The sequence below is a fragment of the Pseudorasbora parva genome, chromosome 12 (assembly GCF_024679245.1).
Source record: "Pseudorasbora parva isolate DD20220531a chromosome 12, ASM2467924v1, whole genome shotgun sequence".
NCBI lineage: Eukaryota > Metazoa > Chordata > Actinopteri > Cypriniformes > Gobionidae > Pseudorasbora > Pseudorasbora parva.
In genome coordinates, this window is record NC_090183.1 from 4012357 (window position 1) to 4035024 (window position 22668).

General features: G+C 37.4%; 2 protein-coding genes across 8 annotated transcripts; one reads left to right on the top strand and one right to left on the bottom strand.

Annotated features, from left to right (window-relative positions):
* The first annotated feature begins 652 nt into the window (after nt 1-652).
* Nucleotides 653-22477, top strand: ctsa (cathepsin A). Of its 2 annotated transcripts, none has more exons than XM_067458780.1 (15): nt 653-747; nt 13384-13544; nt 13653-13764; nt 13845-13895; nt 14296-14382; nt 15372-15527; nt 15623-15714; nt 15944-16028; nt 16121-16212; nt 16306-16384; nt 18898-19046; nt 19117-19192; nt 19274-19363; nt 19945-20046; nt 21788-22477. In XM_067458780.1, exons 1-15 carry the CDS (start codon nt 661-663, stop codon nt 21869-21871), a joined length of 1503 nt encoding a protein of 500 aa, XP_067314881.1. In that variant the 5' UTR covers nt 653-660; the 3' UTR covers nt 21872-22477. The 2 variants fall into 2 exon arrangements, with proteins under 2 accessions (XP_067314881.1, XP_067314883.1); XM_067458782.1 differs by lacking the exon at nt 653-747 and adding an exon at nt 13021-13135.
* ncoa5 (nuclear receptor coactivator 5) lies at nt 2301-12306 on the bottom strand. 6 transcript variants are annotated; one of them, XM_067458774.1, is made up of 11 exons: nt 12150-12306; nt 9764-10024; nt 9461-9568; nt 8735-8792; nt 7513-7725; nt 7300-7415; nt 6267-6396; nt 5967-6166; nt 5528-5732; nt 4551-4636; nt 2301-3168 (listed from the first exon to the last, which is right to left on the bottom strand). In XM_067458774.1, exons 2-11 carry the CDS (start codon nt 9924-9926, stop codon nt 2573-2575), a joined length of 1875 nt encoding a protein of 624 aa, XP_067314875.1. In that variant the 5' UTR covers nt 9927-10024; nt 12150-12306; the 3' UTR covers nt 2301-2572. The 6 variants fall into 6 exon arrangements, with proteins under 6 accessions (XP_067314875.1, XP_067314876.1, XP_067314874.1 ...); XM_067458775.1 differs by having other exon boundaries at nt 7300-7412; nt 9764-10964; nt 12150-12293; XM_067458773.1 differs by having other exon boundaries at nt 9764-10964; nt 12150-12293.
* Nucleotides 22478-22668: the final 191 nt, after the last annotated feature.

Below are 22668 nucleotides of genomic sequence, written 5' to 3' on the forward strand. Positions count from 1 at the left end.
GTAGAATTTTTAGTCTGTTTCTGGGTTTTATGGTCATATTGCCATGTAGCGTGTTCCTGTGTGTTTTTCAGTGGTGTGTGTGTGAGTGTGTGTGTGCGCGCGTGTGTGTACAGTGATGTACGCACAGCAGATCTGGGACCATAGGCAAGGGTGCATAAGGGTCCTGTAAATATAGCAAAACTAGTTTGTGTTGAGGTGTTTATTTTTTTGTGTCAGTGTAAGTTTAATATTTAAAAAAAGATAAATAATGAGTATTCTCTATTGTGTTTCATGGTACAGGAAAGAAAATAATGTAGTTTTATCTTACATTTCAAATGCTTTATCTCTATGGCTTCTGCAAAACTCCCATTCCATTTTATAGATTTGTCAGCACAAAATGCAATAAATGAATACCATTTTATTACGGATTATTTGATGAAGTCTTTATTCGGAGCAGGTGCTGCATGGTTTGGATGTCATTTATGTTACACACCTGATTATCATCATGAGGCATTAGTAGAGCCTCGGACCTGAACTGGGTGTGTGATTTAAAGACATTTTCCTGAGAGGGTTTACTGTGAAACGCTGAAAATATCTGCACAAACATTGGATTAACCAGATGACTTCAGGATTGACTATCCAGTTCCCTCTCATTTTCTCCTGTTCCTGATTCATTTCTCAATGAACTATTTGTTCCAGTTTTCTGGTGCAATGTCAATCAATTCGAGTTGTCAAACAAAAGTGAGGTTGGATTTTGGAGCAGAGACGGTAAGTTACAACATCTTTCTTGGTGAAATAAATACTGTATTCATAATCCAGTAATAGTGTTTTATTACATTTTAAGGTTGCCAGCTTTTGTTTATCTTTAAACAAAGATGAATTTGGCATTTAATGTAAACAAGTAGCAAAGAAATTATCCACATTGAAAGTGAAAATGGTGCACAATGCCAAACATTCACAGCAAATCTGAACTGTAAATTCTTTATATCAGTAATTTAACTGCTGCTATTAAAATGTTAAATATATATATATATCTCATTAGTTATATTGTCACCAGTGAAAATGTTAATTTCTGATATACATTTATAGAAATCAAGAATTAATATTTCTGAATTAGTGAAAATTTAGTTCTTGGTATTAGGAATTTATATTTTTACTAGTAAGATTTTGTGAATTTGGAATTTCAACTAAGAAATCAATTCTTAACATCAATTTAATTCGAATGGCAGTCTGTGGTGACAATTAAAGGGTTAGTTCATCCAAAAAAGAAAATTCTGTCATTAATTATTCACCCTCATGTCGTCCGACACCCCTTCGTTCATCTGGCTCAGAAAGGCCTTCATTGACACCAATGTCATTTCCTCTCTCAAGACCCATAAAGGCACTAAAGACGACGTTACAAAGCCCATCTCACTACAGCGGCTCTACAATCATTTTATGAAGCCACGAGAATTAGTTTTTGTGCGCTAAAAATAAAAACTCAAGAACGACCTGTATAATGAAGCATCAAAGCTTAATGAATCAGCGTATCTACGTATGATTCAGATCGTAAAACTGCTGAAATCACGTGACTTTGGCAATCCGAATCATGAATTGATACAACTCATTACCGTTCGAGGCTGTTTTGAAATCTGCCATCATAAATCTTAAAGGTGACCAAACGTCCTGTCCTGGCTGTTTTTTTTAGAAAGTTATTTAACTCCTGGTTTACATAATTTTCCATTGGGCCATTAAATTGACCGGAACTTGACTCTAGTATCAGTTGCTAGTGTCTGCGCTCCTACCACGCACAGGATGCATTCGGTTTGAGTTAAGAGTAACCCGCCCACGAGTGATGACATTGCTGATATCAAGAATTATAATTTTTAACAAGTGACTTTTATTGTTGATAAGAGAATATCCTGGAAATGGATACGAGTCCAAATGGCTTGTCATGTTATGGTTTGGACCAATGAGGTTTCACTATGAGCTGGGTTTCACAACATCATGCTGCAGAAATAGACAACTGGGAAAATATGTCGCTCACTGTTGGTTAGGCCAAGGTCCGATGTTCAAAATAGAATACTACCTTCATAAATTGCTCAGATTATATTGCTTGCTTATTTTATTTTTTTGTCAACTTTTCAACAATCAGTTTAGAACATAAAATAAAATAAAACACTTTTCTATGAATTCTCTGACTGCTCAAAATCAGACGCTCTTATTTTGAGCAATTAACGTTGATGCGTCCAGTCTGCACACCAGGGCAAAAGTTGTGTACTTCAGACTTTATAGTTAAGAAACAATGAAAAGCTGTGGAACAAATAGGAGAGGGTCAAGGATTTTTGTATCTAAAAAGGAATTTATTAATTCAGAAGTTGGCTGGTATATACAATGCACAAATTCCATATAAAACAACAGAAATGTTTCCATCTATGCATTACACAATCATGCTCTGTAAAGGTTTCATCTAACACAGAGTAAAAAGAAAAAGAAAACCGTAAAACTTCACACAATGCGTTTGTGTTTTTATCACAAGTGACACGGGAACAAAAAAAATAATTTACGATGATCAGAGCAACGCCGACTTCGATTCTTATCAAATTTGTTGATTTCAGTAATGCCGGGAATAATGGGACATGGGCGACGGATCCATGCTCTGGCCCATTCCCTGCGACGGCCGCTGCCCTTGCCCCGCAGATCCCATATTCACCAAGTGGTTAATGGGGCCGCTCTGGATGAGTGTATCCAAGGCCTTCTGCACGCTGGGGTTGTCGAAGTTGATCCCAGTGCCGGCAGTGACAGTTGGCCTCTGAGGGCCTCCGGGCCCCGGCATACGAGCTCCAGGGGGCCTCAGGGTCGGCCGAGGGCTCATCATGCTCTGTGGTTGGACAGCGGCTATTTTGGGTATGCCGGCGGCGTGAGAAGACTGGAGCCCGGCGGTCTGAGGGCCGAGGCTGGAGCCGTAACCCTGCGTTTGGGGGGCAGGAGCCGGGCTGGACACTGAAGATGAGCCGCTGCCGCTGTTGAAGATGCTGAGGATTTTAGCCTGGAGCTCTTGCTGTTGGCTGGTTGGGGCAGGGGCAGGGGCGGATGCAGCGGTCAGATGGGTGGCATGCAGGGACAGGCTGGAGTATGTGGGTTGAGCTGGCGCAGATAGAGCCTGTGTCGTCTGAGAGGGCTCAAGGGTCGCAGGTGGAGGGTGTGATCCTTGAGAGACCAAAAACAGTGTAAGGTATAATACTTGATTGGAAAAGTGTAGTCATAATTAATCATTCTGAACTGTAAAAAAAGCTTTCACATGCTTGTAGAACATATTACATTAATTTTCTCAGAGCTATGACTTGTACCACCTGACCATTAAAGATTTAAAGGGATAGTTCATCCAAAAATTTAAATTTTCCTTAATTTACCGTTCGCAAAGACCCACCCCCTTTAGTTACTGTTGCTATTTCCCGATAAGTCACGTTCACACCACACACACACACACACACACACACACACACACACACACACACACACACACACACACACACACACACACGGTCTCATGCAGAGCAAAGAGGATACTGACAGACAGGACAGAGCAGGTTACTTTTAATACGAAACAAAGTCTCAACTCTAATTTTTTTTAAGAAATGTAAAATAAATACCGTTCTGTTGCTGTTTAATGTGTGGCGACAGGTCGCTGTAGGGCTTCAGTTAAAGCTGCTCGTGAACAGATCATCTCTTCTTTCTAGTTCATTTTTAGTATCAAATAAACATGAATGAACTTCAGAAGAAATGTTGTTTCACCCGCGGGAAGACCTTTACTTTAAAATCTACAAACACTCTTGACTGCTTTGTCAGACAAAAATGGCAGATTCAGCTGATTATGATTGGTCAGATCACCCGTCAATCAAACTCCCAGCGACAGGTGAATTACTCATCCTCATGTCATTCCAAACCCGTAAGACTTTCGTTCATCTTTTAGATGAAAGCTTTCTGTCCCTCCATTGACAACTACTCAACTACCAGTTTGACAGTTCAAAAAGTTCATAAAGAGATCATAAAACTAATCCATATGAATTGAGAGGTTGAGACCAAATTTTCTGAAGAGACTCGAACAGATTGAATTTAGGTTTCTATTCACATTTAAACATGAATCAATGCACACATCAGTTGTGGTAAACAGAAGCTCAAGCATGCTCACTTGATGTGCAAGAACTAATAAGGTTCATTATTGTGTTACCCAGCACATCTGAGCTCCTCGAGAACCAATGAGGTTCATTCTCACTTGTCAAGCCAGTTCAGTTGAGATTCTTTTGTTCACTGAGCAATGTTTATATGTGAATAAAAGCCTAAAATCTTTAATCTGTTCATTATAGCTCATCAAAAAGACCTTCATTTGTGGTCCGAAGATGATAAAATCTTATGGGTTTGTTACATAATTAAATGACAATTTTCTTTTTTGGGTGAACGATCCCTTTAAGGTATTCAACTTGAAGCTGCACTAATCAGTGTATGACTGCACAGTACCGCGAGATCGATTCAAAAGAGATTATTTACGGTAATTAAGACATGGTGTGAAAGTTGAAAACTAATGAAGTTACCTGCATCAGCGGTGCTTCTGACAAGACGCTCACGTTTGTCTCTCAGATAGTCGATTAGCCTGGCCAACTCATCTGGAGTCATAAACCTGAGAGATGCAAAGACAATCTATCAGATTTCACACAAACACCAGTCAAATTAAGACAAATTTCAATAACGGCAAAAACCAAAAATGAATTAATGTGATTTGAATTAACTAATGAAAACATATGTAAACATTTCAGTGTTCCTGTTATTGTTAAGGTAGACAAACAAGCAAAATAACAGAACAAATTAAGTCAACAATGCCAATAGTGAACGATGTCATTAGAATAATGTCATTTTTTCATTCATAACAGTCAGTTTGTCTCAGTTGGTTCCATTTAGTTCCATTTATGAATTGATTTGTTACAGAAAATTCTAACTACTTCTGATAATTCTAACAAGAGAAGCAGTAATAATGGTGCAGGTATGACAACAGAACCTGGAGGACCAATTCACCGCTGTTCCCTTTGAGATTTTCCTAAGAGGTCTTTTGAATTGTGTGTAAAATAAAGTCAGTGGTAAACATAACTTGATACTTTGGCGTTTTGTTCAAAGTATCAACATTGGATGTTGTAAAACAAAATGTCAAAGTATCGTCATATGTTTATTAAACCCCATAGAACATTTTTAAAGGAACCAGCAGAAAATTATTCTTCCAGGTTCTGACATCATACCTGCACCACTCCATGTACACTATCATTACCAGTTTGCAGCAAATCCTCATAATCAGAATGATTTCTGAAGGATCATGTGACACTGAAGACTGGAGTAATGATGCTGAAAACTCAGATTTGATCACAGAAGTAAATTCAATTTAAAAATACATTTAAATAGAATTTATTGTAAATTAATAAAATAAAATTAAATTCCCTCATTTGATTAAATAAGTGCAGCCATAGTGGGCAAAAAATATATTTTTGCATGATAACTTAAAGGGCAGCGTTTGTTGACCTACCTGCCCTCCGACAGCAGCGTAACGGCGGTTAGGAGGGAGGCTGGATGGCCCTCTCTGTCAAGTTCTCTCATCAGCACATCATCGGCCATCTTGGCCGCTTTCCTCGCAATCTCGTCCCTTTCTTTAGTGCGGTGTTCAGCTTTAAAGGATTCAAAGTTGTGGGCCACCAGTACCATGGCATCCTGCATGGGCATATTCCTGTGCTCTGCAAAAAGAGAAAGGGGTAAAACATTCATTATAGCTTAAATGGGTTGTAGCAAGAGTGGAGTACAGTACAAAAATCCACACTATTGTATATTAAGTGTTTTCTAGTAGTTTTGGCTCTAAAAAAAAAAAGCTTTGAGAATATACTTTGGTGTCGCATTGGATTTTTCAGCTTAACACTGATATGAAAGTAAATCGCCATCGATTATCAAACTCTTTGAGGAAGGATACACACCTTGCGGGGTCCCAAAAAGGATGTTGACCGTACAGGAACGATGCACTTGGTGCTGCTGGGTGATGATAATGGCAAAGGGAGTACGAGCCCGACTTACATCCTCCAAGGCTTGGGTCAAGGACACTTCGGTATTCAGGAAGATGAGATCCACCACCATACCCAGATCCCGAACCTTCCTGCCCACCGTCTCTGCATATTCCCTGCACATAAGCAAGCAGCAGAAAGTGTAACGGTGTCTCTAGGGAATCATATCTTGTTTATGAGCTTTAAACAGTCTTTGAGAGCAGTCGCAGGACTCACTTTTGCAGCTTGTTGACGACTATGACAGAACAATCCACTGGTCTCTCAGCATCATAGCGCCTCTGCAGCTCTTCGTAATATTGACGGTAAAGTTCGTTCCTGCGGCGCTCTTCAGGACGCACACGTTCGTCTGTAAATTCAGAACGAAACACTTAGCAAGCCTTAACACAGGAAAAGTTAGTGCAACTTTCTTTGCTCCTTGTGACAAAACTGTGCTCCACCATAAACAAACCCAACTGAATTACCAACGCTAACATTGACTGCTACAGCATTAGCACTGCCACAAATAAAACTACTTCATGATCATGCCTTTATTATCACAAAAATAAAGAATATTTTATATATTTACACATTTGAGTATCGTAAATATTTTTGCATCATGATTTTTTTCTTTTTTTTCCACAATGTCATTCCAAATCCGATTATTTGTTTATCTGATTGGAATCTGATCTAAATTATTGACTGTCCATACTGTATCACATCTGTTCAGATCTGTCCTGTGGCACTGAGGAAATCAAAACACATGAATGAAGTTCAATGGATTTGTAAAAATTGCTTTTCATGCAGGTTATGTTTTTTTCTCGCCATTCATATTTGCTAAATCCAGGGGCGTAGCACCAAATTTTGGGCCCTGGGTACAAACCATCTTGCTGGGCCCCCGTACCATGTATGTGTATGTATAGAAAACGGACTTCCCTGCCTTGGGCCCTGGTTACTCAGTACCCTTTATCCCCCCAGTCCCACGCCCCTGGCTAAATCTAATCGGATTCCAATCGGAAATGGACAAAAATTGGATTTGGACATAGTCTGAACGATGCATTTCACAATTCCCATTAAAAATCGCAAAAACCGTGTCGTGGTAGTATTTGTTGTACTGCCTGTCACTGATGTTAATTGAAAGATGCACGTTTCATTTTCTTAAATTGTCACAATGCAAAAAAGAACAACCTTGATTTTCAATATAGGATGAATTTTCTTCATACAAAATATAAGCTTTATTTCAGAATGGTTGTAAACCAATGGTCAAACCAACCCTCTGACTCTCTCCTGCCATTCCAGGGTTCTCTGAAGCGCTCTGGATACGGCTCATCTTTCTTCCGATAGTAGTCGTAATCTCCACGGTAATACCGATCATAACCTTCCTCTCTGCTGAAACAGTAATAGTTTAAATGATGTGATGTCACCTGAAAGCAAAAGTGCTTTAAATGCAAAACTACAAAAGAAACCAAATGCATTGTGTGCACACCTGTAGGAAGGATCTTTCTCCCTGCTCTCTGACCCCCTGTAGCGGTCTTCGGCTGGGGCTCTAGATTCATGCTCACGGGGTGGCCCGGCACGCGGCTCACGGCTATCGCCCCTCATCTCTCGACTCTCACGGTGGTCTCGAGACTCTCGCCCATGCACCGGGGACCGAGAACGTGGACGGGGCTCTCGACTCTCCCCGTATGCACTGGATGGCCTGAACAGACAAAATACACTTAGTCAACAAAAACACAACTCAAGACAAATTTACCATTCAGTACTTAAAAACTGTTACAAAATGTTAGTCAAATTGTAAACACAGAACAATTCTACCAGAAAATCTCTAAGCGCTTTCAGAGTTTTGCAACAGCCAGTCAATGTTGCGAGAGAGCACAGAAATGAGTGGGTGGTGCAATTAATCCTATTCTTCGCAAAATTCATTTCGCTTAAAAATGCTCTGTTTCAAGCTCTGAATAAAGCTCTCCAAAAACAAACAATGGCAAATATCTTTTTGAGGTTACCAAATTTATGTGAAATAAGCAGCAGGATTCCCATGATAGTAATGTTTTTTTTTTATTTGAGAATACATATTTTTCAAATAAACTTTAGGGTTTTTAATTTAGGAAGGATAAACCAACGCAACGAACCGCACTCTGTTCCACGCCAGTGCAATAACAATGAAGTTATTTTCTTTTAAAATTGAGGTGGCGATGAAGAATGGACTGAAAAGACACACACCAACCTCCCAATATAAATATTAAAAATATCCAAAAATTAAATGAACGTCTGAAATTGCTTAAATTATTGGTTTTATATTTGTTTCCATCCCATTCTGAACACATGAAATAATTAGGAATGTGAAAATGTTTTAAGGAAGCAGCGATTGCCTCTTGACGATTTTGAAAATGGTGCATAGCAAGTGAACAGAGTAAGTAACACACCGTTTAGACAAAGACACACCAAGGGAAACGCACTCAAATTACCCTTTCAACTTTATTTCAGTTAATTCTGATACAACTAAAAGTGAGGAAAAGGGAAAGGAAAAAAAATAGCACAAACTAAAAATCGAAGAACCACGAGAAATATTGATCGAACCGATTTTGCGTAGCCGACAACGATAGATGTACTCTAGCTCTTTCGATGAATTCCATTGTGGAGGGAAAAACGTTTACCAAAATTCTCGATAGATGTCGTCTTCATTAGCAAAAATCCCAACGATACTTTACCTGCGTGAAGGGCTTGACCTGGATTTATTCTGTCGTCTCTCCGCTGCCATATTTACATCTGAAAATAAACCAATCCAAACGTTCAACATGACAAAAGGCGCAAATATTTCAGAGCCAAACGAGTTTTGTTGTTGTTTGTTTTACTGAGAGGATGAACATTTAACATTCTTTTGCGTCTAAATTATAAGCATTTCTAAAGTTTCAATAGTATTTGAAAGTAAATACTACAATGTGGGGAAAAAAGCAGTAAAGGATCTAGTGCGCCATGTGTACATCAGCATTTGACATTCCCCAACACCCCTCGAATTAGACCTTCTAGACCACCAACAATAACTGGAACTTTCCACAAATAGAGTACAATTTACCATTGAACTAAAAAAAAAATAAACTGTGGAAATAAAAATTACAATACTATGTGTATGATTTTAGCAAGATTATAATTAGACCAAAAAAACAACAAAAAAGCCAATGTAATCTATTTGTGAAGTGCCAGTTGCATTTATAGCTTTTATTTATACCTTCACAAACACAAACTCAAAAACAAAATGGTGAATAGAGATGAAATGTACATCTTTGAAGTTCAAGCTTTATTAGATTCACCACATTGCAGTTATTACAGTAAAATTAGAATCATACAAATTAACTGGTTCTAAGTTTTATATCTCTAAAGTTAATTTAACAACTGCTCAAATTACTCCAGTGTTTAAATACTAAATCAGACCTTACCTAGTTTATAACCTCTATAAATTCGACCGTTATGTCCGGCTTTAGCAGCCTCGGCATCCTCCACTCGCTCAAACTGCACAAATCCGTACCCACGAAACAGGGACAAAGCTGAAAAAAGGAACAATCATTTCGTTTTACGCAAAAAAAGGCCGTTTGTTGGTGGATTTTTGGCCTAAGCTTCCCTTGCTTTCTGAAAAGCGCAACTAAAGAGCGGTGGATAAAACAAATTAAAACTGCAGCGAACACTAAAATGCTATTTTTCCGAAACGTCTAAGTAAGTCGTTGAATTTATACGCTACTAACCCTGTATTTTCCCATATGGCCTGAACAGATCCTCCATGTCCTTCTTCGCCATGTGTGCCGTGGGCAAATTTCCAACAAAAATCCGTCGCTCCAGGTCACGAGGGTCATTGCTGTTGGTGGTGTACGAGGGTGGTGTACTACTCCGACTTCTTCTGTGCGACATGCCTCTATGAGCTTTAGGGTCAACGGCCCGTTTTCAAGGAACGCTTGCAGTTGATTTTAGATACAACACTATTTGATTAGCTATATTTTCCCCAAGGTCTTGAAATTGACGATGCATCATTCAACATGTAAGAAAAGAGAGATTCCAAAGGTAAAATGTCTGGGCAAAGTAACAAAACACTGCAGAAGTCTTTGAAAGCCAACATGAAATCAAACTTGACCAGATTTACTTTAATACACATTCAGATCTGAATGAGTAATCATTCAATTCACTTTTGCTAATCTAAAAGTTGCCTTTAAAGACAAACTTGAGAACCTTCACAACAGGTAGAACTAGTAAGTACAGTTTAAATCGTACGCAGTGTTTTGCTGCCTGATCAAGTGACATAAAAACACGATTATTCACAAAATAAAACGCTGTCTTGGTGAGGTCTTGATCGCAGCAGGCCTAGGATTTTCCAGCTCACTTCATGTCCGTAACATTCTCATGCAAACACGCAGCTCAAATTGCGCTTTTAAATGAAACATTCCTCAAGTATTGTGGGTGAAGACGAAAGCAAAACCCGTTGGATGAATCGACCACAAACGTGTTTCCACGTATAACGCGACGGAAAAATGCGGGACCTTGTCGCTGAAAATAACCACAAATCTTCAAATGTGCCAAATAGACAGTTAAAAGTTCAGGGGGATAAACATAAAATGCTCCCCGGAAATGTCTTGCAGGTTGTTCAAAGTTTGAAAAATCACTAATGTCGGTGTCCACAACATGGAGGCAATGTTTGAAGAAAATGATGAAAGGAATCGTCAAGCAGTTTCTTGGCCCACTCGGTTTTGTGCATGTTTTCAACATAGCAGTTGGAAGTAAGGAGCTCACGGATGCTGTAGTCTTTGTGGTCCGCTTCGGCATTCTCATCTGTGGCATTTTGCAAAACATTATCATATTTTTCCAAAGCTGCACAACATCTTACCAGACAAATGTTGACCGTTCCACCTTAAACGATTATTATTCCAGGAGACTCTACCTCATGAATATCAAAGTCTGAAAAAGCCAACAATGGAGAGTAAAAAACTGTAATTCAGATTGATATATAATCAAACAAGATATTATACAACGTATTGTAACTGTTAAAATGACCGAATTTCTTGTTTATAATTAATTTCTTAATATGACAAGAGCGAGTTATAAAATAATCCAATATTATTATAATCGTATTATTATAAAATGATCAACACTTGTTTAGGGTTCAATTCTCACTATTAACTAGTTGCTTATTAGCATGCATAAGACTAGGATATTGGCTGTTAATTAATGCTTATAAAGCAAATAGTAATGTCTTATTCTGCATGACCATATTCTACACAAACTACCTTACTAACCATGTAGAAGCAGTAATTATAAATTTACTGAGGCAAAGTCTATGAGAATTAGACCCTAATCTAAAGTATTCACCAAATTATCAAGTCACAATATTTATTTCACGTTTTGGTAAAAAGGCGTTCATTATACTCAAACGGGCATAATAATAAAACGTTACACTTATCGTGATTCAGAACTTTATTACAATCTTTAAGCTATATTTATATTTTCAAAAAGTAAAGCCAGGAACAAACCGGTTACTACGGTCTATTTTAATAGTGTTACACTGATTATAATCCTACATTGTCATATTTCCAAGACTTTGTATTACTCAAAAGGCAGAGTCAAAAGAAAACGGGCAACAAGTGAAATGAACAGCGCGAACCCTCGTCAGCGACACAACAACCCGTCAGCCATTTTGTGACCGTGCAGTGACGTCACTCGAAATCAAACCGCGTAAAATATTGCGCAAATATCACTGCAAACGATAGAAATCGCGTGTTCCCCGAGAAAAAAAGATGCACATTGTGCATATTCTGTCCACGTAAGGGCTGCAAGGAAACCGCGCACACTTCAGGTAGTGTGGTAATCGAACAGACGCCATGTTGCTCCATAAATCCGCACAGTTGATGCTCCGCTGTTTTGAAATTCGAGTTTATTTACTCATCGCATTCGAGATAAACGATTCGAACAACGTGTTCTTATAAATCAAAACTAGCTTTACGGCTTTTAACAACAAAACCGAACAATTGATGCTTTGATTAATAGGTCAGCTAGCAAACTAGCTTACATTTTATAACAATGGATGCAGTTGGAGCTCCAGAAATTCACATTCCTGAGAAGGGTTTTGTTGGATCAAATCCTTACCGTTACCATGTGAACCTGGAAAATATCCGGCGATCTTCCCGCGGCGTCCTGTTTGTGCTAATAATCACAATGAATGTTTCGCTGCAAAACTGCCGCAACCTTGCGGTGCTCCTGTGCGGAACTGCGAATCGCTTAGAGACGGTGTTGATGGCGCGGTTTTCAAAATAAAAGTCCAGGCGCCAAAGTTCCTTTGTGAACAAGGATTGAGGTACGAATAATTGTCCTTTGAAAAAAATGTCTTTATTTGAATACATTTTAAAATGTAATTTATTCCTGTGAATAAAGCTGTATTTTCAGCATCATTACTCCAGTCTTCAGTGTCACATGATCCTTCAAAAATCAATCAAATATGATGATATGCTGCTCAATAAACTTTTCTGATTGTTATCAGTGTTGAAAACAGTTGTTCACATTTTCCGCCTTTTTTGATTAATGGGAAGTTCAAAAGAAAAGCATTTGTTTGAAATAGAATATTTTGTAACATTATAAAAGTCTTTACTAACAGTTTTGATCAATTGAATACATCCTTGCTAAATAAAAGTATGAACTTCTATAATTTCTTACATAACCAAACTTTTGAACAGTAGTGTCTTACAAAAGTTTAATATTAAGGCAGTTCATTTGAACTTTATTCATCTAAGAATCCTGAAGGGAAAGAAAAATGTATACAGCTATTTTCAACATTAATAATAATAATACATTTTTCTTGAGCAGCAAATTATAATGCATATTATAATGATTTCTGAAGGATCGCGTGACACTGAACTTAAATAAAATACAGCCTTTGTGAGTAAGGCTGTAATATATATATATATATATATATATATATATATATATATATATATAGTGTACACTTTTATTTTGAAACAGAGGGCGAAGACCCTCATGTGACTTCATCACGGGGAAGTTGAAATCACATGAATGTTTGGTCTTCTACTGAAACACTTTACTAGTCGGTTAACATTTATGTTCCCACACCTGCAATGGTAAGACTAGTTAAACAATAACATTATTGCTTATTTTAAGCTGTCTTTTGTTGAATAACATGTTCCTCTGTCTGTTCTGTTGTTATTTCCACCGTCATGTAGAATAAACACTTAATTTCCTGGTTAGTTACATTAAAGGTTATTCAGCTTTCCATTGGGTTTTTGTAGACACTTTTGCTTCAGATTGTTATAATTGGTGCTGTTTCATCTATCGGATGGTTGAGTCAGTAAGTGTCCCTGTGTGTCAGATGCATCTAGTGTTGGCGTGTTTGCTGCTTGGGGTGCTGCAGGTTTCTGGAGCTCCAGATGCAGATGAAATCAAATATCTGCCTGGACTTCCAAAACAGCCCAGCTTCAAGCATTATTCTGGATACTTCGATGTGGCGGACAACAAGCACCTCCACTACTGGTCGGGACTGGCTGACTTTCACTTTAATTTAAAGAAACCTAATAAATGATTTTGAAATGTGCCATATGTAAGTGTCCAGCATTAATGTGCTCTGTTCCACTTGATCAGGTTTGTTGAGTCCCAGAAAGATCCGGCCAATAGTCCGGTTGTTCTGTGGCTTAACGGGGGACCAGGATGCAGCTCCTTGGATGGTTTGCTCACAGAGCACGGACCTTTTCTGGTGGGATTTACACACCACACTTTATTATATAACCGTACTATTTAAATACAAATGGTATAAAACACACATTCTTTTTCCAGATCCAAGATGATGGTGCATCTCTTGAATATAATCCTTATTCTTGGAACAAGGTATGGGTTCTGTCTGTATTTATTTTAATTAAAAATATCAGCATAATCAAATGAGTAATTTCTATCGTGTGAAATGAGGAAGTCATGGCCAGTTTTCACCTTAAGCAGCATTTTCTGTATCTGGACTATGACTCTTCCCTCAGCCAGTCACATGCTCTTACACTCATATATTCTTGGCTATAGCAAACTGGCTTTACTGTACTAAATAAGGGACATGCTAACAAACTCATTATCTAAAAAAAAAAAAATCACTGGAATACATGAAAAGAGACGTTTCGGTGTTCATCCAAACAAAGAAACGCCTTGACGTTTAAAAAAAAAAAAAATTATAAAGAGTTTAAACATTTTATAACCTGGAAAGGCATGAGTATATATAGAAAAATAATGGCTGTTTTTCCAGATTGCAAATGTTTTATACCTGGAGTCACCAGCAGGTGTCGGCTTCTCCTACGCGGATGACAAGAAGTACACTACCAATGACACAGAGGTATGATTCAAATCATAATGCCTTTAGTGAAATAATAATAAATAAATCCAATTGTGTAAGCATTTCTATTTTAAATAAAGATAGATATTCTTTTTAGTATCTGTCTGTCTGTCTGTCTGTCTATATCTATAATGATATTACAAGGTAAATCAATTATAAAATGCACAAATGGTATGCATTGTGTAGTTCAGATAGTGCTTAAAGGGATAGTCGACCCCAAAATGAAAATTACCCCATAATTTACTCCCCCTCAAGACATTCTAGGTGTATATGACTCTTCTTTCAAACGAATACAATCAGAGTTATATAAAATAAATTCTTGCTCTTCACAGCTTGATAATGGCAGTCCAAAAAAGTGCATCCATCCATTATAAAAGTATTCCACACGGCTCCTAGGGGTTAATAAAGACCTTCTGAAGTGAATCGATGTTTTGGTGCAAGAAAAAATATCCATTTTTAAACCTTTATAAAGTAAAATATTTAGCCTCCGGCAGACTGCCTTCCATATTCAGCTTATAAAGAAAGTGTAACGGCTCTCACAGTTCAAAATCCTTATCCTAGGTCCGACGTTATACAGCGTGCCAGTAAAAAAAAAAAAAGTTTTTTTTTAGGTTGAATACGGAAGATGGTCCGCCGGAAGCTATATATCTTACTTTATAAAGTTTTAAATATGGATATTTTTCTTACACAAACAGAATTCTTCAGAAGGCCTTTATTAACCCCCTGGAGCCTTCTGGAGTATTTTTATGGATGGATGTGCTTTTTGGGCTTCAAATGTTGGGCTGCCTTTATAAAGCTTGGATTAGCCCGGACATTTTTAATATAACTCAGATTGTATTTCGTCTGAAAGAAGAGTCATATACACCTAGGATGCTTGAGGGTATGAGTAAATCATGGGGTAATTTTCATTTTTGGGTGACCTATTCCTTTAATTGCACTGGTGGGGGGGAAAACTAAAATGGTAACTGTATGTTCATTGACCTGTCCAGGTGGCCATGAACAACTACATGGCCCTGAAAGCATTTTTCAAGTTTTTTCCCGAGTTCAGCAAGAATGAGTTTTTCCTGACTGGCGAGAGTTACGGGGGCATTTACATTCCCACACTGGCTGAGATAGTCATGGAGGACAGCAGCATCAATTTAAAGGTAGGAGGGGCTTCATCATAACCATACTGCCAATAAACAACAGAGACAATCAGTGTGTCGATCCATGTGGCTTAGTGTGTGTTTGTGTCTTGCAGGGTATTGCTGTTGGAAATGGCTTGTCCAGCTATGAGCTAAATGACAATTCATTGGTGTATTTTGCATACTATCATGGGCTTCTTGGTACCAGGTACAGTGTTTTTTCACCTAATCTGATTCTGTGTTGGTCTATTGAACATTCATTGTAATTGTATATGTTGGTGCTTGCTGTAAAGGCATCGGTACGACAATATTTTGGTTAGTGTGGTATGTTCTGCAGCGGGCAAACGGCTCCCACATTTTTTATGAAAAATGCAAAGGTTTATTTGTATAGTTTAATCTGTATTATGTTATATTTGCATGTTTTGTTTCTTGTTTAGCTTGTGGAATGACCTCCAAAAGTTTTGCTGCAAAGATGGAGTGTGTAACTTCTACGATAACCAGGATGTGAACTGCTCGGCTTCTGTAAGTTGAACTGTGCTATATGAATGGTTTGAGATGCATTAAGTGTCCTGTATTCTTTACTCACAGCATCTTCTCTTTCCATCGCTCTTTAGCTCCAGACAGTTCAAGTCATTGTCTACTCGTCAGGGCTGAACATGTATAACCTGTACGCACCCTGTCCCGGAGGTGTTGCTGAGAGCGTAAGGTGAGCATGAACCAGTTACATGGAGGAACTTTCATATGACGTTCCTCTGAATGTGTTTTGCACATTCCAGTTTCATTTTTGTTCTGTGTCCAGCATTGAAAATGGCAAATTTGTGATCCGAGACATGGGCCACCACTTCCTTAACCATCATTGGTCCAAAGCCAAGAATGAGGTAAAGACACCAAATTGTGGGTTACTGTTGGACAACACATTGTACTCTTTGTTTTTGTTGTTTTTTTTTCTCCTTTTTTCCCCCTTTTTTTCTATAAAGGGTCAAACGTGTGCATATATATATATATATATATATATATATATATATATATATATATATAATACACAGTACTCATCAAAAGTTTGAAAATATTCTTTTTTTTTCTTCATATAAGTCTCTTCTGCTCATCAAGCCTGCATTTATTTGATTTGGGGGGAAAAACAGTAACATTTTGAAATATTATTGTATATTAAATCAGCATGTTAGAATGGTTTCTGAAGGATCATCATGTGACACTGAAGTAACGGCTGATGAAAATTGAGCTTTGCATCACAGAAATAAATTATATTTGAAAGTATATTAAAGGTCCCGTTCTTTGCGATTCCATCTTTCAAACTTTAGTTAGTGTGTAATGTTGCTGTTAGAGCATAAATAATACCTGTAAAATTATAAAGCTCAAAGTTCAATGCCAAGCGAGATATTTTATTTAACAGAAGTTCCCTTTCAAAGCCTACAGCGAACGGCTGGTTTGGACTACACCGCTGCACTTCCTGCTGTAATGACGTCACTAGAACTGTTTGTTGACGAACCCTCCGCCCACAAGAACACGCAAAATAGGGGCCGTGGTCTCGTTGCTCTCCCACGTGGAGAAGAGCGCGCATTCAGCGCTTGCATCTCCCCGTTATGGTAAGAGGCGGGACTTTCCGGGCAAAGTGCGCTAAGCTGCTGTCCAATCGCAACACGGGAAGCGCTGGCCCAATCAGAACTCATTACGTGTTTCTGAAGGAGGGACTTCATAGAACAAGGAAATCATCAGGCCGTTTTTAGGACAGCGGTATATAGATAAGTGAATTGTGTGAAAAATACTGTTTTTTTTTTACACGCGAAACATGAACTCAAGTTATATTGCACACTGTAAACACAATCAAGGCTTCAAAAACACGCGAAAAACGGGACCTTTAAAATAGAAAACCATTATTTTAAATTGTAATAATATTTCACAATATTACTTTTGTATTTTTTATTTTATTTGTTTTTTTTTTCCCAGTTCACACTTTTCTGTATTTTTGATCAAATAAATGCAGGCTTGATAAGCATAAGAGACTTCTTTCAAAAATATTAAAAATAGTTATGTTTCCAAACTTTTGACTGGTACTTTTTTTACTTTTTTATTTATTTATTTTTGCTAGAACACCCTCATGTCATTTTAAACCTGTATGTATTACTTTTGTTTTGTGGAACACAACATAATAATATTATCTTTAGAAGTGTTGATGCTCAATTCTATACACTGAAAGTACTGAGCTCATACAATCACTTTTATTATTTTGATTCTTCACCAAAAATATTTCTTTTTATTGGCATATTCAAACTGTGACACCTGTGACGTCAAACACTGCATTTGGATTTATTTTATTTTTTTGGATTTATATATATATATATATATATATATATATATATATATAAAAACTCTTGTGTATCTTGTAACTCGACTCTTGCCATGGAAATAGCCTCAGCTGCTGACATGGCATTAAAATCTCTTCAACTGTAACAACATGAGGGTCAATAAAAATGCCAGAATTTTCATTTCTGAGTGAACTGTCCTCAAGTTGTTCCTAACCTGTATGAATTACTTTCTTCCGCTGAACAAAAATGATATTTTGAAGAATGTGGGTAGGAAAACAGCTGATGGTCCCCATTGACTTCCATAGTCGGGAAAAGAATACAATGGAAGTTAGTGGGGTCCATGAACTGTTTGGTTTCTGACATTCTTCAAAATATCATCTTTTGTGTTCACCAGAAGAAAGAAATTCATACAGGTTTGGAACAAATTGAGGGTCCGTGCATTTTCATTTTTGGATGAACTGTTCCTTTAAAGGTGCACTATGTAAAAAAATGCGTTACTCTCGTTTTCGGGTTTTATTCTGCTGAAGCGCTTTACTCTCGCTACAGTGTGAACAAGTGTCACCGCAGCCGCTGAGCGAACGCACAGAGTAACGTCATAACATCTTTTTCAACACACTCAGATGTGTCTAATATGATAAACAGAGCTGTGTTACCTCACACTCATGAGCGGAAAAGAAGAAATGGCACCGACGACATGGCATAATAAAAGTCCTGCTGCTCGCAAGCCCTGTTGTGTAACAATCGCTCCAGCGGCCTTGCTCAGCTCCTCAACACTCGCTCCTGCTCTATTAACGTTACTGTAGTGTGAAGCAATCACATTCATGAACATGATTTCTGCCAGAGTCCTATCCCGATTCTTTCCCACCGGCTTGTGAGGTGAAGACCACATGTCCCAAGATTCAGAGCTCAAACTTGCCGTCATTAAACTACGCCTTTGTTTTGAATAGGCAACCTCTAGCGGACGGAAAAGTTACATAGTGCACATTTAAGTACAAGGAAGAAGAAATATCTGAGCCTGCTCATGGTATTGTGAGGGTTAATCCACATGTATCTTCTTGTTGAATCAGAAATTGCGAGGCGTGGCCACCCTGTTTAAATCCACGCGGCTCGATCCTCCATGCACCAACTCCACCCCATCAACCCTGTACCTGAACAACCCGCTAGTGAAGTCTGCCCTGCACATCTCGCCCAAGGCTTTGGACTGGGTCATCTGCAGGTGCGCTGAGTGGACGTTAATAATGTAAAATGCAAATGAGCGTTGTGACTTTAATTTGAAATTGTTGCAGTGCTGAAGTCAATCTGAACTACATCCGGCTGTTCATGGACGTGAAGAAACAGTACTTGAAGCTTCTCGGAGCACTGGTGAGTGATGGGAATATAAATGTGTATGAAATATATAATTTCATGTCTACCAGTTGATTTCAAATCTCCTCTTTTCAACAGAAATACCGTGTGCTGGTATATAATGGAGACGTGGACATGGCATGCAATTTCCTCGGAGACGAGTGGTTTGTGGAGTCTCTTCAGCAAGAGGTGAGTAGTTTGTGCTGACTTGTAGTCTTGGTCTGGTCTGTTCATTCAAAAAAAAAAAATTCTTTCTTTTAAATATAAAAATCTGTAACTACCAGAAAAATGGCATAAAGCCAGCCAATAAAATTGAAACTTGATATTTTTTTATGGAATTTATTATTATTAATATTATACATTTCTTTTTTAATAATAATAATAAGCATTGTATTAACAAAATATTAAATGTATTGATTATTATTACTGACTTCATTTAATTACAATAATACCAATTTATTTGATATACTGTTAATAATATTTTATATATTAATTGCATATTTTATGTATTATATTTAAATAATATATTATTATTCAACATTTATTATTATTATGTTTACATTTAAATTGTTATGTTTATTATTTAAAATAAAGATGAAAATCATAAAATATGTAATAATCATTATGTATTTAATATTGTATACTTATGTATTTATTTATTTGCCTGATTTCATTTTATTGGACAAAGATCTTACCAATTATGTGTGATTTTGTGTTGTTGTTTATTTTTGGCTGTGTTGTAAGCAATCTCTCTCCGTCTTGTCCCACAGGTCCAGGTGCAGCGCAGGCCTTGGCTTTACTTCAATGGGGAATCTCAGCAGGTGGCCGGCTTTGTCAAGGAATTCTCCAACATTGCTTTCCTCACAGTGAAGGTAAGACTGCAATAAAGCCATTCACATGATACACTAATCTCTGTGGTTTTGATGTATTAGACAGCATTTTAGGGTGCGCTCACACTTGTAGTTCGGTTAGGTTGGTTCGTTTGGTCCGGACCCAAAAAACAAAAATAAAACATATAGTCCTGGTTCGCTTAGCGTTCACACTGGCATTTTTAACAGTGCATCTAAAGTTACCGAACCAGGCATAGGGAGACGGTCACAACCAGATTGGTGGGCTTATATGACGTACGAGCTGCTTACCGAACATTCAAAACAATGCTGTGTGCCGGATTAAACGCCATCATTTTATGCGTGTACATATGGCATTATTTTTACTAGCTGAGAACTCATGAAGAGTTCATGAAATGTTCAAAACATTCAAAACAGCAGCAGGATTTCCTCCGTTGTATGCAGAAAAGAGACAGCCGTCTCTTCTGCAAAAGAGACGGCAGTTCCGTCGTCTGTACCGTCAAATGGGCAACACTGCAGGTCCTTTGATGAGAAGAACCAGGTATGGACCAAACAGACGAAATTTTGTCAGACGAAAAGAGGTAGTCTCGGTCCAGATCAAACTGAACAAAGATTCAGTTTGTTTCGTGTGTGAAAGCCTTTTCAGTATAATTCAGACTTTCAGACCATTTACAGGAAGTTCTGGTGTAGGATTAGTGAAAAAACACAGATTAAACTCACAGCGCATGCAGTGATGGAGCGCGCAGCATTTTAAACTGAACCGCTTGTGTAGTCAGCTCGCGGGAACAGTGTGCTTTGCTTGACTATAGTGTGTGTGTGTGTGTGTGGATATATATATATATATATATATATATATATATATATATATATATATATATATATATATATATATATATATATATATATATATATATATATATATATATATATATATATATATATATATATATATATATATATATATATACCGCTCCAAATGCATGTGCAACGCAAATGATCGCTCCGTCACGGTTTGTCTGCTATATTATTTATTAAAGCTTATTTATTAAATTCAGGCAAATTATGAAACATTTATTCAAATTAAGATAGAATTTATACAAAGCTTTCTACAAAACAAAACTTAATGAAGTGGTCAAAATAATTTCTGACCCAATGTCTTTGACATATATTGCACATCTGTGCGCATTTCGTAATTAATATAGCCTAGATGAAATTTAAAAATAACATTATAATATTTAAACATAACTATAAAACAAAATACATTGTTTGGCTAAAAAAGTAGCCTAGTCTTCTCCTCCTTTCCTGTCAGCGCCGATAAAATGTTTGCACAATGAGGACTATCATTTGGTGAATTTGAACCAGCCTGAGTATTGGTGCTGAAGATAGTAATCCCATAATATTAACAGTATTGGCAACGATATGCGTCTGTTCATTCATTCTTGTCAAAGTTACCCGCTGAATTGACAACACACTGACGTCAGACGCACGTTGGCTAACAAACCAATCAATGTTAAGATGCAGCCCACATACAGTAGATGACGACAGGATGCCAGTGCCTCATGTAAAGTTCTTTAGTGCGCTTGCGTAACTGCAATGTGAAAGGAAACCAAAACTAACCAAATTGATACAATGTATCAATCAAAAAACGAACTTTGGTTCGGACCTTGGTGCGGACTTTCAGGTGTGAAAACGCCCTAAATCTACTTACTATGTGCATGAGAATTTTGTCTTAATAAAAAAAAAATTGTATTTATGTCCTCCACAGGGTTCGGGTCACATGGTTCCCACTGATAAACCCATAGCAGCCTTCACAATGTTCAGTCGCTTCATCACCAAACAACCTTACTAGAACACACTCAGGGATTTCACTCTTTACTGAATTTGCACTGTCACACTGTAAAAAAAAGTATGATCTATAGACCACTGACTGTTTCAGACGTTCAAAACTGAGGATATTTTCTACTTTGTGTGTTTTGTAGTTTAGTTTCCAGTTTTGTTTTCAAGATCAAACCATGTCGACTGTACATAATGAGGTTTCGTTGTAGATGTTTGAGGGAAATGCAGTTTGAAGACATCTCTATGCCTCTGTTGATCTTTCATAAAGTGTGATTATGGGTGATTTAACAGCAAAAGCTGCTGAGTGTTTCCGAATTTAAATTCAATCTGATGTTTTTCTGCAGTGAGTGGATGCTCACGGTTTATTGCACAATTTTAGTTTGTCTTCTCTATTAAACATGAATCTGTAGCCTTTTTTAATCATCGCACAGATTATTTTTGTCATTTCAGATGTTAATGCCTCACTGTTGCCTCTTTAAGGTGTTATTGTCCTCATGTGATTTATTTTTAAATGATTTATATGATCTGTGGTACTTTGTGTGCATAAGGGAATAATATTTGTGCCTGTTATCTTCTTTCTCCCAGTTTTTTCCATTAAAGATCAATTTTCTATTTTTAATTTTCGATGACTTTCTTTTCGTGATTATTTTTATTGTAAAAATAGTGTTAAACCAGTTAATTTCAATAATGAACTAAAGGTTTGAGATCAAGAGAATTTGCTGATTTTAACAATTTTTATAAAGAGGTACAGAAATTTCATTCACAAATGACGAAGGCAAACAAATCTCATTAAACAGTCAATATAAGATA

Coding starts and splice junctions, on each gene's coding strand:
- ctsa (XM_067458780.1), top strand. CDS start 661: ATGAACTATTTGTTCCAGTTTTCTGGTGCAATGTCAATCAATTCGAGT. Junction 13,545..13,652: donor AACAAGCACCTCCACTACTG/GTCGGGACTGGC, acceptor CCACTTGATCAG/GTTTGTTGAGTCCCAGAAAG. Junction 16,385..18,897: donor GGTCCAAAGCCAAGAATGAG/GTAAAGACACCA, acceptor TTGTTGAATCAG/AAATTGCGAGGCGTGGCCAC.
- ncoa5 (XM_067458774.1), bottom strand. CDS start 9,926: ATGTCGCACAGAAGAAGTCGGAGTAGTACACCACCCTCGTACACCACC. Junction 6,167..6,266: donor GTCGTCAACAAGCTGCAAAA/GTGAGTCCTGCG, acceptor GCTTATGTGCAG/GGAATATGCAGAGACGGTGG. Junction 4,637..5,527: donor ACGCTGCTGTCGGAGGGCAG/GTAGGTCAACAA, acceptor TGCATCTCTCAG/GTTTATGACTCCAGATGAGT.